Source organism: Dermacentor andersoni, chromosome 8 (genome assembly GCF_023375885.2).
Source record: "Dermacentor andersoni chromosome 8, qqDerAnde1_hic_scaffold, whole genome shotgun sequence".
Classification (NCBI taxonomy): domain Eukaryota; kingdom Metazoa; phylum Arthropoda; class Arachnida; order Ixodida; family Ixodidae; genus Dermacentor; species Dermacentor andersoni.
The window spans coordinates 56332695-56345868 of NC_092821.1; the positions used below are offsets into that span (position 1 = coordinate 56332695).

A 13174-nucleotide genomic window follows, 5' to 3' on the forward strand; every position below is an offset into this window, starting at 1 on the left:
GCCGACCACTGCGGACCCTCCGGACGGAGCGAGGCTGGCTCAGGCAGCACCCGGCGTTGCCACACACGGCCCGTCAACGCCGGTGCCCAGGTGAAGTACTCGACGGCGGAGGCCTGGATAGCAGGCACCGTCGACTCAGCTAGGGTGGAGGCAGAGCCTCGTATTTTGAACATGGACGTTTGTTTCTTTTATTTAACAAACAAACTGGGGGTAAGGGGCTGTAGCAAGCATGTGACGCCCCCTCAGGCATAATGTTTGTTCGCCGCCAGGCTCGGTGGCCTGCTAAGCTTGGCTGCAACATTAGTAACCGTACCGCAATAAACACCGACGTGATGGCTGCTCGGCGGTCTGTCATGGTTCAGCACCACCACGCTGCGGAGCGTCCGTCTAAGGGAGGGTGCCTCGAGCCCTCCCTTGTTTACGAACCCGGGTGGATCATCGCAGGCTACGCGTGTTTTTCGGCAGCGGTTGCATTTTTGTCTTGGTCCTTATCTATGCACGACCAATCGCTCATGCTCTATCAAATGCGCTGTTCGGTAGCTGCTTGTTTTATTATTGTGCTCCTGCCTGGACGACTACCGCTACCTTGGGGAGCCGGAGGAAACTAGCCCCTCATTTGATACAAGCGCTGTTGCCCCGTGGAGCCGGCGAAAAGCAGACACGCGTGTCATGTCGACAGGACGACCCATGGCCGCAAAGTAGGCATGCGCGGCGTACCTGCCACCCCTGGAGAGCGGAAGGAAACTAGTCACTCACGAACATGGAATAACGAGAAAGAGAGAGCCCTGAGTTTTCGCTCACGCACATAAAGGTTTCAGGGCAGGATAGTCACAAAGAGCTTCGCTGGAAAGCTTTCTCAGACCAGTCAAATTTTATTTCGTGCTAACCCCCAGATTCATGTCTTACATTTTCGTTCCAGTAACGGGAACCAACAATTTCCTGCAGAAAGTACCTATGTATGGAGGAATGACTCTTATAAATCGTTGCTCGGCGTGCACCTTTCTTTCGTATACACAAATTTATGTCCTGGATACTGACTGCACAGCATTCTGAATGCCTTCCTGCATGGAGCACGCTGCTCTTTTGTAGCGGCTGCTCGCCTCCAGAGTAAGCATTGCGAAATTGCTGAAAGAAATGAAAAGAAAAACATTTGCCTTGACAATTCAACATCGACGCAATACTTCGAGCACATATTCATTCCATTGCAGTGTTCTTTATATAATTTTTATTCCAATGCTGCACCCAGCTGCATATATCTGAGGGGAACCTGCCACGTCTACAAATACCATTTATGTTTTTTTTTAATTAGGAATTTAAGTCAAAACTCTGCAGTGCTTATTAAAATAGGGTGAGCATGCCGGTAAGGTCTGTGAAAGTAAAACAACATGCGTAAATTCAGCAGTCTTACAATATCGTACATCTTACAACTCAATAAATTACAATCTTGGGAAAAAAGGAGCAAAATCACTGTCCATCCATGGAACCAAATCTGCCATATCCGAACTAGAGCTTTGATAGGAGACACCGTAGTAGATGGCACCAGGTATTTCTCCCTTCGAATCTTTTCATGCACGACCAAATCTGATTATACAACGTCTTTTCTTTGCATTTCGCCTCTACGAAACTAAGGCCACCACGTCCGCGTATTGAACCGTCAACTTGCCGCTCAGTAGCAGAAGGCTAGAGTAACTGAGCGACTGCAGTTGATCGGAAAAAAACGATGCTTTAAAGTTGTCATCTAAATGCTAGCTCTACAAAAACTTCAATGGCACAATAAATGTGATTGAAAGTTTGCGCTTGGTGTGTGTTTTTTCTTCTCTTAAGTCCGTGTCTTTTCTGTTGCGCAATAATACTTCATGAATAGATTACCAACTTGCCCGGAATGCTGCTCTCATTACCAAAACCTATTTCGACGAAACCTACATTAGACCGGTAGAGCAGTGTCTGATTTCTATACGCGCGCAGTCCTGCAATAAACAACTGGCCTGTGATTGGACTTGCTGGCGAAAAGAATCGCAGAATACTCGTTTTAGTTGATGGTCCTAATGACAGAAGGGTTGCGCGGAATATGTCGCGCCCATTCACAAATTGCAGAAACTAGAAAGCAAGAAGCCTACCAACATCGCAGCCCTGTGGTTGAGTCTCCGCATTTATTGCGGGAGGACGTGGATTCAAAAACCATTATGCCACCAGTTACTCACTGCTTACCCAAACAACAACAGACGTCTCTCGGCCGACACTCGACTGTCGTTGGAGGCGAACCGGTTTGAATTCTGACGAACCGGTCTGGTTCGTCAGAAACTAACACCCTGGAGAGCAATATTTCCTGGCCTGGGAATAGGCAACTTATGCGCTGCAGAGATTTGCAGGAATTGTCTCTGTCCTCCTGGTTTCCAACCATAGACTCTGTGATTTTTCAACATCCTCGGTGGCTGTGGGATGCGGTCATCGGGTACATGCCTCCACCTTATGTGCAAGTGTATTCCCAACTTGTGGCACTCTATAAAAGACCTCTATGCTAGGATAGGTGCATCTGTGCCTAAATCAAACCAACCATGCGAATGCCACGTGGCATATGAATGCCACGTGAAAATATTCACCATGAGAGCGGCCCGGAGCCTTCTTCAAAAGTCGCCTCAAAAATCATCTCGATAAAAATTATCTCCTCTTCTTCCAACAGAAAAACAACTTCAGCGTTTTATATGGTATGAAGACAGGTCAAGTGACACACATCTTTACAAATTAATATACGTCGACAGCACTGTGGGCGAATCCAGTGCTGTCATCACTTGAGAGTACTGGCTCAAAAGAAGCAATTCCTATTGGGCAGCCTTGCTGGATAGTACTTTGCTGCACCCAGTAACATGTAGGAGAAGTATCCGAAGTGACCAAATATGAGCCTTTCTAAAAACGCTGCAGCTGATGTGACACTGTCGAGTAAATTTGTCTTCGCGATTGGAGCCATCTCAAAATTTAAGTTGTGCGATATGCCCTGTGCTCGTCAGTGATCTGCGCAAATTTCGAACATTTAGCAGCCTTAGTGTTAGGAAACATCGCTTCCTGTGGCTAGCATGTCCGCTGCAAGTCTGTTTACCTTCGGTACAACAAATGTTCGGGCAAGTTGACGGTCCGCCGAGTATGAATTGCCCGAGCTATGTCATCATCACTTAATGTAATTATCATTCTTGCAATACTTCGCGCAATTGGCTAGCGTTAGTTGGGTGTCTATCTATCTATCTATCTATCTATCTATCTATCTATCTATCTATCTATCTATCTATCTATCTATCTATCTATCTATCTATCTATCTATCTATCTATCTATCTATCTATCTATTTCACTTCATTGCGTATCTAGCAAGAACACCTAGGCTCAATACGTTGGTTGCTCTAACATCAATTGTAACACCTGAACATGCTTTTATTGTCGGTTAACTGTACCCGTACAAATTCGCAGAATCTGACTATAGAGATTCCACATCAAGCAGAACTTTAGGTTCGAATAAGTAGGATAAAATTGAACACGAACGAGCCCTGGTAGTTTAGACTGTACAGCACTGCACTGCTGAGCTCTCGGTCACGGATGTGATCGTGCCGCAGCGGCCTCATATTAATGGGTTCATATCCAAAAAGGCTCGTGTATCTTGATTTAGGCGCAGCTTAAGGAACAACAGGTGGAAAAAATTAATACGGAGTCTCTACTACGTTATACGTATAAATGATATGATTTTATCGTGTAAAACACAACAATGTAATTTATTTCATTAACCTTCACAAGCAGAACTCATCCTACAGTAGACATAGCGTCAGTATATTTTGTTGTACATATCACCTTTTTCCTTTAAAGCAGTGCTGATGCTCCATTCCAATGTGGTATCGGCAGAAAAAAGCAACTTGTGTGGTATGTGGAAGATATTTATACTCTGCTGTTGAGAAGCAACAAAGCAGAACATCAAGTCTACACGCTTAGACACAAGCGTGCCTCCTGCGTTCAATTATCACTGTAGGTTATTGTAATAGGGAATGATATGGATTCTGAAGATCCGTTTTGACGTCAGTTCGACCGCCGCCCAGCTGTCACGGTATCGCGACCAGGGGCGCGATAGCGTAACTATATTTCAAACTCCGGACGTTAAAATGACGCGACTGCTTCTGCATACGGGGGCGGAAACCTGCGAAGTTTTTCAATCTGCCCGATCAGCAGCCTCCATCGTTGCCAGAAGCATGTTTTGCTTTTTTTTACTTGCAAAGGGACCATATAGCAACTAACATTCATATATTAACGCCTTATAAAAGAACAATTGTATGTCGCTGAGAGTGAAATTATTTTGTAATCTTTTGACGCAAGATAAGTTGAAGCGCGGCTGAAAGTAAACAAAAATATTTAAATTTTTCGAGTCATAGCCACACATGCGCCAATTCCGCATCCAATCCATTTCGCTACGCACACGTAAGATGGCGGCTACGTGAAAAAAGTTGATCGGTTCTGGGGCCGCACTTGGTGTATTTTTGCCCGTAACGCTGCCTCATTAAATGAAATCTCGGCGTACGAGATGTACTTTCGCCCGAGAAGAATTTTTGAAGCTGTGAACATCATGAAGACTGAAAGCGTAGTGCTCGGTGAATAAACACATCCTTCTTTCTTGTGCTTAATGACTGAGCAGTAGCATCTGAACATCTGCGGTGATCGCGTGGTGTTCACTTTTGCTTTTATTCGCATAGGATACGGAAGAATTGACGAAGGTTGGAAGGCATCTCAACAGATAGCTGGTAAGTAAACGTTTTCTATAAACGATCGCAGCTATCTCCGAATATAGGTCCTGATTTAAATCGAAGGTGGTCTATAACAGAGGCTCATTCTTTTTTCTCTGCCACACACTGCTGCGCAGTGATACATTCCCCCGTGCGGGCGGTACAGATACTCCGCCAACCCGCCCACAGCCGCTGGAGGATGCGGCCTGCAGGGCAGCCGCCGAGTATGCGTGGCAGGGGCAGCTGGCTGAGGCAGTGAACGCAGAGGCCACCAGTTTCCAACCAGCTGCTGCTGCAGCGAAAATGGGCAGGTACGTAAAACTTGGCCAGGTCATTTTTTTAAGAGGTGATTAGTGCGCATGGTAATGTACATTACAACCATATTACACAGGAGAGGCAGCTGTAGTCATTTGGATCATTGGCTCCTGTACGTTTATACATCTCCTTTGAGGTGTTCTTTAACACATAGCAACTTATAAAACATTTCCATGGTTGCATGTATCACCACAGCATGATCATCTTTTGTTTAACAATTCAACTAGTCAGGAATACTGTCTTCTGACAGGCAGAGGCAGCTTGGTAGGATTTGCTGCTTTTCGCATGTTTTTAACATAACAGACCATATACGCTTGCACGGCCATTTCTCATGTCACTTGTAAATTATCTCGCTGCCCTCAAGAGTAACCTTGCTGAACCTGTAACGCTTGCAAACAGTGCGAATCAAACATTAACGCTGCATAACCTGTAGCTTAAGTGAATTTGTTTCGCTGGTGGAGGACCTGAGGGCGACCCGGGTGGTGCAGCAGCAGCTGGCAGCAGAGCTGCGTGGTTTGAGAGAGGCCACTGACCTCATCGCGACCACGCTGCGCCAGCTCCTGGCTGCCCTGGCGCGCCTCCTCGAGCCACCTCAGCGAGCCGCCTGAGCCATGAGAGACAATTCCCCCCCCACCCCATATCATCCTTTAGTGCTAGCAGGTACAAGTGTTGCCTATCTTTCCGTTCAAATCACCGCTGCAGCATTTGGTGGTGGTGCCCATACGTCCGCGAAAGCTGTTGTGCCGGGTTTTAGCCAGCCTTTTGAAATGATGTGCAGGTCATGTGCCACCATGGCAGCGAAAACTGATAGTGCTGTGATGTCACTTGAAACACGAGCGCATGTTTTTTTTTTTTTTTGTTATGCAGCACTAAAGGAAGATGTGACAGTTTTCCCTACATTTCTGCCCCTAATCATATTTTTTTTCAAGGTAATTTTATTTCATCTGAATTTTCATTTGCAGTGCAAATGTGCCCAAGTGAGGCGTTATAAATTATATATAGAATTTTTGCAATATTTTCGCATTGATGTCCCTAATCATATTTTTTTCGCAAGTTCATTTCCTTTCGTGTGTATTTTTATTTGTCCAAGTTAGACGTTATAAATTATATGTAGAATTCTTGCCATATTTTTGTTAGGTGTTGTTCACTTTTGTTTTGCTGTTACTGAAATGTTTCTATGCGCACCGTTTTTCCAAGGAAGACATAGACTATGCAATCACTTTTACGGCAACTTCGACATTGTCTCGCACACATACAGGTGCACTTAACTACAATGCTGTGGTAACTGGTAATGAATTTTCATGCCATATGTATGTCGTATTTGCACTGTCAAACCTATTGTGCCTACGGAAAGCAAAGTGGCCGAATTGGATTTTTTTTTAACACCAAGCGCTTGTTACTTGCGACAGTTATTGTGATATTTCAGGTGTCCTTACCTTTGATAGCAATACAATCTAGTCGTGATTGTAGTTGAGCACAGTTTGTGACATACGTAACGCAGCCATCGATATGGCCACTATTTTGACATTCGCTTCCAGGCTGCTCTTGCAGCCGTTATATGAAATACCGTTTAAGTGCCAAGCATTTTCTCGCTTGTCCTTCCTTAAAAGCATGTGATGGCTGTTTTACATTGTGATCTTATCACGTCACTAGTCATTGAAAAAAAAAACTATTTCGTGCTACAAACATGCTGACTGCATAATAGACAAGACGTATTTCTTGCTGTTAAGGTGCTGGATGAAGATAAATAATTGCGCGCGAGTTCAAATAACATCATTATGCTCATCTCATATTTATGCGATTTAACATCTGCCAACGGCCCATTGGTAGTGTACTGGGTCCCATGTAGTGAACATCACACGGCTATTTTGGCGCCATGAAATCATGCTCTGTGTACTTGTCTGTCTATTGCTTTGATGAAAGATGGCAGGGAAGATGGATAACATGGTTTTATTCACAATGTAGATATAAATAAACGAACTTAAACAATGCAAGTGGCACGTGAAATGAATATTTACAATTCGTGTTCCTTCAATTTCACAACTATTTACATATGTACACTCTCCGAAGGGAAAATAATGCGCTTGACATGCCAGGCGATCGTTTTCTGCATAACTAGGCCTTTTGTCCAAGAACTGTGCAGTGGCTGTATGGCAAAACAGCGCAGGGCCTACAAGGTGCGTGAGAACAGTACTCATGGTGGAGCGAGAAGTGTTGCGCTTGGCAGCAGCCCAAATAGGAAGCGAGGAGACGAAGACCAATATCCTCCCATGCACGGTACAGATGGCGGTGACAGTGTCGGTGGTGCTAGCAGCGAAATGCATCAAGATGACAGAAGCAACAGCAGCAGCAAATCATTTGGCAAACCCCAGCTGCCCAGAGTAGTGGCTATAACATTCTGCTGATGAACACAGAGTGTTCTATCCACAGGTACTAAATGAAAGGCTCTCATGTAGTTTCACAGTGGAATGAAGCAATCATCTCTGGTAGTGACAGCTCACTGGCCGAGGCCACGTGAAAACGCTGGTTATGATTGAGGAGATTCGATAAAAAAAACAGCATGCTATCCACTAATTGTACACATTTCTTCACATTGGCTCCTGCCCTCTATTAGGTGTGTAGACAGCAGTAATAAACATCTGCCTGCTGTGTCACGCACGTGTTTATTGCTACTGTCGGTGCTGCTGTCGACGCAGCTGCCTTCGCACCCATTGAACGTAGTGCTGGTGGTGCTGCCGTGTTGTGCCGAACGAGCTAACATTATCCCGGGCAGCACAGCCTTTCAAGTATATCATGCGTGCTGCCCTCACTCGGGGAACTCTCTGTCGGGAGGGGTTGCCACTTTCATCGTCGCTGCTGCTGTTGCTGCTGTCATCACTAACATCATCCAACACGTCACCTTCGTCAAGACACAAGTTGTGCAACACTGCACATGCTGCAACGATGTTGGAAGCAAGGTCTGGTTCGTAGTGGAGGGCGCGGTACCGCTGAAGGCAGCCGAAGCGGCTCTTCAGAAGCCCAGTGCACCGCTCCACTACGGACCGCATGGCAGCATGTGCAGTGTTGCACCTGCCTTCTGCAGTGTGTATGGGAGTGTGGCCTGTGACTGGGGTCAGGAGCCATGGTTCCACGGGGTAGCCGCTGCCACCGGCAGGATCATAAAAAATGATATAAAATTTGCACGAAGTTTAGTAGGGGAAGCATTGGTCATGTCAAATGCGCCTACTACAGAAAGGCTGCAATAAACGAATATACAGGCTGAGCACCTGACGCAGCTGTCATCACAGATAACAATAGCTGGGACATAGTGGCGTCCCTATTTGCAGCAAGGCTGCTCTTTGTGTAGTCTTCATTCACAAATGACTATCAGTGTAAAAAAGAATGTGACAACACGTGCACTGTACTCACATTAAAAATTACTTCAAAGTAGAGCGCAGGTGTGATGTCACTTTGTTTCGTGCAGATACCATTGAAAAATTTCTACGTCTCGCCTATACTTAATAACCTGCTATAACATAAGGGGTTCGGGCTTCAATATTTTCTTACGGCGCGAGCACGCTTCGCTGCATGCTGCCGAAATTGCAACTGTATAAAATTTTCCCGCTGCTCAACGAGGAGGTGTTCGCCAGCCTTGGCAATATGCCCCTCCTGGAACCGACGACGCAACGATGTAGTTCTCCGGACGTGGGCGTCGTGGTCTGACCCCGGTCGCAGAGCGTCGACGGCTATGATCCGCATGCCTGCGTCGCAGATCTGACGAGACCGCGCACAGCATAACCCACGCGTTGCTATGACGGGCCAAACAGACAAAAATTAAGATACTTACGAACATTGTGTTGAGGGCGTAGTAGCCTTTGCGGCACATGAATGCCGCCTTCAGCTCGCCCTTCGGTGTGATGATGGCTATAAGCCTGCCGTCCACGCATCCGATGACGCCGGAAATGGAGCCGCGTCGAAGGAACCCTTCCGTCAGGGCCGCCTTCTCCTCTGACGTCCTCGGAAAATGGACCCACTTGTTGCAGGCCCCGGCGCGGACAATTGCCTCCGCCACACGTCGCACACACTTGCTGACCGCAGGCTGGGTCACGCCGATCGTCTCCTCGCTCCCTACCTAGGCTTGAAAGCTGCCCGTTACGAAGAATCGCAACGCGCACAACACTTGCCGCTCCACCGACAGCGCTGAAGATCTCACGCCTCAGAGTTCCTCCGCCACTTCGTCGCACAGCCACCGCACAGTTTCTTTCTTCAGGCGAAAGTGCCGCCGAAACAGATCGTCTAGCATGTTAAACGCATCCTCGGGCTCCCTCCTCCCGCGCCCGGGCTAACGAGCCGCCGACGCCGCCAACGCAATCAAGAAGGCCACCATTTTCTATTCCAAATGGAACGGGGCACTCGCCGGTTATTCCATGAATTTGGCGGGTTTGTTCGGCATAATTTAGCATAATGAGTGCGTTAACGTCACTTTGACGTGGCGGTTCTCGAGCATTGCTGACGTCGCTTGACAGGCAGGAAAAATGGGCGCGGCCTCAAAAAATTCGACCAATGAGTGAGCGGTGTCGGCCATTTTGGAATAGAAACAGAACGGAATAGCTTTATGTTATACGGACCCAGATTCGTTGCTCGCATGTGTGCGGTTAGAAGGACTCAACAAACGCAACCTCGACGCCTTGCATTTTTCTCCTAAAAAGAGGAAGCAAACACACTATCAAACTATGCTCAATAGGATGGACAGCAGAATCCCTCATGTCTACAGCACGACAGCAGGCAAGCGACAGACAGACGCGATGAGGGCTACGTTCCAACTAAACTGTAATGGCGTAGAACACACACACATACAAATATATATATATATATATATATATATATATATGTGTGTGTGTGTGTGTGTGTGTGTGTGTGTGTGTGTGTGTGTGTGTGTGTGTGTGTGTGTGTGTGTGTGTGTGTGTGTGTGTGTGTGTGTGTGTGTGTGTGTGAACACACGTCATACTGAGCACATCATCGGTTACCATCAGGTAGCCCGGCCTCACACCTTGCTTTGGCAGCTCAGTCACGGCAGCGTTTCCCTTCCGTGTTTGCATACAGTATTTGCCACACATCCGCATTACTGCTGTGTTGTTTAGCGCATACAGTCGTCTGAGCGGAACCGACATTGAACATCCCGCATTTAATGCCGACGATGTCCCTTATATATCACATTTAGTACTAGCAAAGTGCGATGCCTGCTGTACCTCTAGGAGCACTCGTCTTCATGGCAGCGTTATGAGACGCCAGATAGCGGCCAATGCACTGTTCTTGGTCTGCATATCCTGCCCCACGTACTGCATAATGCCAACTTATCCTCTTAATGTATTATTAGAGCCAAGTAGGCCATAAAAGAAACGTTTACCTTCAGTCATAGAACACCTTCAGTGTATCCTAAGGACAACACTGAACTTTCTTACCTAATTTATTGAAGGGCCCTCCATGCGAAATGGTCTATTTTTTTTTTTTTATACGGCAAGACAATCCTCGAGGACAAAGTCAGGTCTCAAAGAAAATTAGCGATCTCCGGAGTGCTGAATTGTTTTGTAGACTGTGACGTAAACTGCGGTTTAAAATTCTGCATGCATATATTTGCAAGCAATGTAACTGACACTTCCGTTTAGAAATAGTTTTTTTTTTTCAAGCGAAGCTGTAAGCCTCTCGGTGGCCGGTATATTTCGCGCCAGTGGCCGCTAATAGAAATTGTGATAATTGGCAACGGCTGAAACGCCCATAAGCAAGCACAGCCTACAAGCACTAAGCAAAGCGAAGGGAACAGTGCATATATTTCTTGGAATCATGCATACAGCATACAGAACGGCATTTGTTTCAATAAAAGAAGAAGCTCAAAACAAGAATCCGAATCACATAATTGATTATAAGGCACTCCTGATTTGTTCGAGATATAATCTTCTTGTTTATTTAAATTTAGATACGTACCTTTTCTAGGTGTAGCGACTATAAAACAAGTATTGTCAGCATAGAGGATATCGTAGCTTCCAGATATTCTATGGTCCAGAAAACCGCCGCCTGGAAATGTTTATGACTCCGCGTATGCAATTAAGACAAACAAACGGGCACTTGTGCTTCCGATATCACAACATTTAACGCTTACGTCATACTTATGCATGTGAATGGCACCAACAAACTGATTAATTCGAACGTAGAGTGTATTACATATTTGGTGTGGGCATCTTCACGCGGTGTTTAAATGAACTGACAATATACAGCAACACTTCTCTTCAAACATTTCGTGGTAATTTGATTTGAGCTCATTTTGCTCGAACGTTTTTCTTCTTGATAGACAAGCTAAATGAAAAATTTTATTGATCCGAATTATCGGCTTTAGCTGCAGCGTCGGTATATGAGTATAGCACCATAGCTTGTATTTTTGTCTGGGTAATTTTCATTGTCCATTGCAATAAAACAAAGAATTCTCGATAATCAGTAAGTTCTATTTCTTTACATTTCTGTAAGAGTCAATATAACTGTTACATTAAACATGCTGAGATCGAAGGAGACAATTTCTAAATGTCAGGATGTCAAATGAGGTCTGACGCTCTTGCAGAAATTTAATTGCCATTTATCACCTAACTAAGCATTTCTCTATGATGTTCTTTAAAAACATATTCATACAACAAATATCACGGCTGTGAAAAGCAAGGTATCAATTTTCATTTGACTGCAATGGGGTAAGTCGTGAACCAGTATTTACTCATGTAAGCATGGACGAGAAGGCTCAGTGCGTCGTTTGCTTTGACTTCGAAGAAAGCTCTTCTGTAATGGAATTTAAGAAAGAGAACGTTACTCACGCAATAATAACAGCATACGGTACCATGTACTTGGGCATCTATAACTACAGCGCAAGCATATAATGCATACGAGGTATTTCAGGTAACTCAGGCAAAGTCTTAAAAAAATGCACGTGTGCGTTACCAGAATCCATCCATTATCCGCGACGTACTATATTGGACCTCTATTGCTCGGTTTCTTCTTGTGCAATGTGGACAATTTTTTTATAAAAATATTTAGCTAACTCGAGATATTTATCTAAATACAAAGCCTTTGAATGTATATGTTGTCGAGCATATTGTAGCACCTAGTAACGTCATACTTATTCAACTCTAGCTCACCGTCCTTTCGGTCAGGAAAAATGAAGCCACGGCACTTAATACTACGCAAATAAATGATGTCGCTATTTTTGAAAAGGGTGTGCAGCTTCCCTATAGACAATGTTATGAGTAAAATGCATTTGGAAGTTGGTAATACATTGTTTTTAAATATTTATCTCAGCTTATACTAGAAAAACACATTGAGTAGGACAGTTAAGAATACTAAGTTCATTAAATTTGCATAAGATACACGTGGATATTTAAAGGCTTTGCACGAGTCAGCAGAAACAAGCTGTATAACAAAAAGAAAACACACTAAAGCGGTGGCTAGGGATCAGAATTTCAGAAATCGCAGATACACGTGAAAGAACTAAGAGTCAAGCCTGAAAAGCAAGAACAACAAACGCCACTGCGCATACCAAGTAAACATTAAAGCGATGGACCGAACTTCAAAGCAGAAAGTCAATATAGTGCATGTTCCCAATATGTACTAAAATGCAAGTACCAACATTGGTGCAACTACTACAACTCCGGAAAGTCGTCTGTAGTTGTGTGCTGCTCTGCTAAAAAGAATGGACCCTACAGAAACCGAGGATAGGTCCCAATATTACAGCGCGTGCGCGGGCAAGCGAACGACAGAGATGCGACCAGGCTGAAAGCAAGGGCGGAATACAGGAGCGCGCTTAATACGAAAGGCAGGCAGCCGACGTCACTAAAGCGAAGCGCCTACACCCTGCCTTTTCACCCCTGTTCAGCAGGATGGCAGATCTGCACAGTGAAAGCAAAACAATGTCAAAGCTGTAAAGTAGGCTGGTAGAAGTACTGTTTTATGACAAAAGCGGGAGGGAAGCGAGCAATGGTGGATTTTCGTACTGAGATCGTTGGGTAGGTGGGCTTGGCCCTGTCGGTCACCACAACGTGGTCACGTCCGTTGACGGAACCAGTGAAACAGTTGTGTGTGCTGCAGCAAGTCA

At 45.3% G+C, this 13174-nt stretch overlaps 1 protein-coding gene across 3 annotated transcripts in view; it reads right to left on the reverse strand.

Moving 5' to 3' along the window:
- Nucleotides 1–847: 847 nt before the first annotated feature.
- LOC126526352 (uncharacterized) overlaps nt 848–13174 on the reverse strand; it is a 57464-nt gene continuing 45137 nt past the window's right edge. For 2 of the 3 annotated variants that reach the window (XR_011895988.1, XM_050174250.3), the window contains 3 exons: nt 11804–11865; nt 11029–11118; nt 848–1125 (listed from right to left, as the gene is read on the reverse strand). Coding sequence is in view for 2 of the 3 variants with exons in the window: in XM_050174250.3 (XP_050030207.2) it covers nt 974–1125; nt 11029–11118; nt 11804–11865 (304 nt within the window). In the remaining variant the exon portion in view is untranslated. Of the gene's footprint in view, nt 1126–3832; nt 3927–11028; nt 11119–11803; nt 11866–13174 lie in introns of all 3 variants that reach the window. The other variant, XM_072289679.1, reaches the window with a different exon arrangement.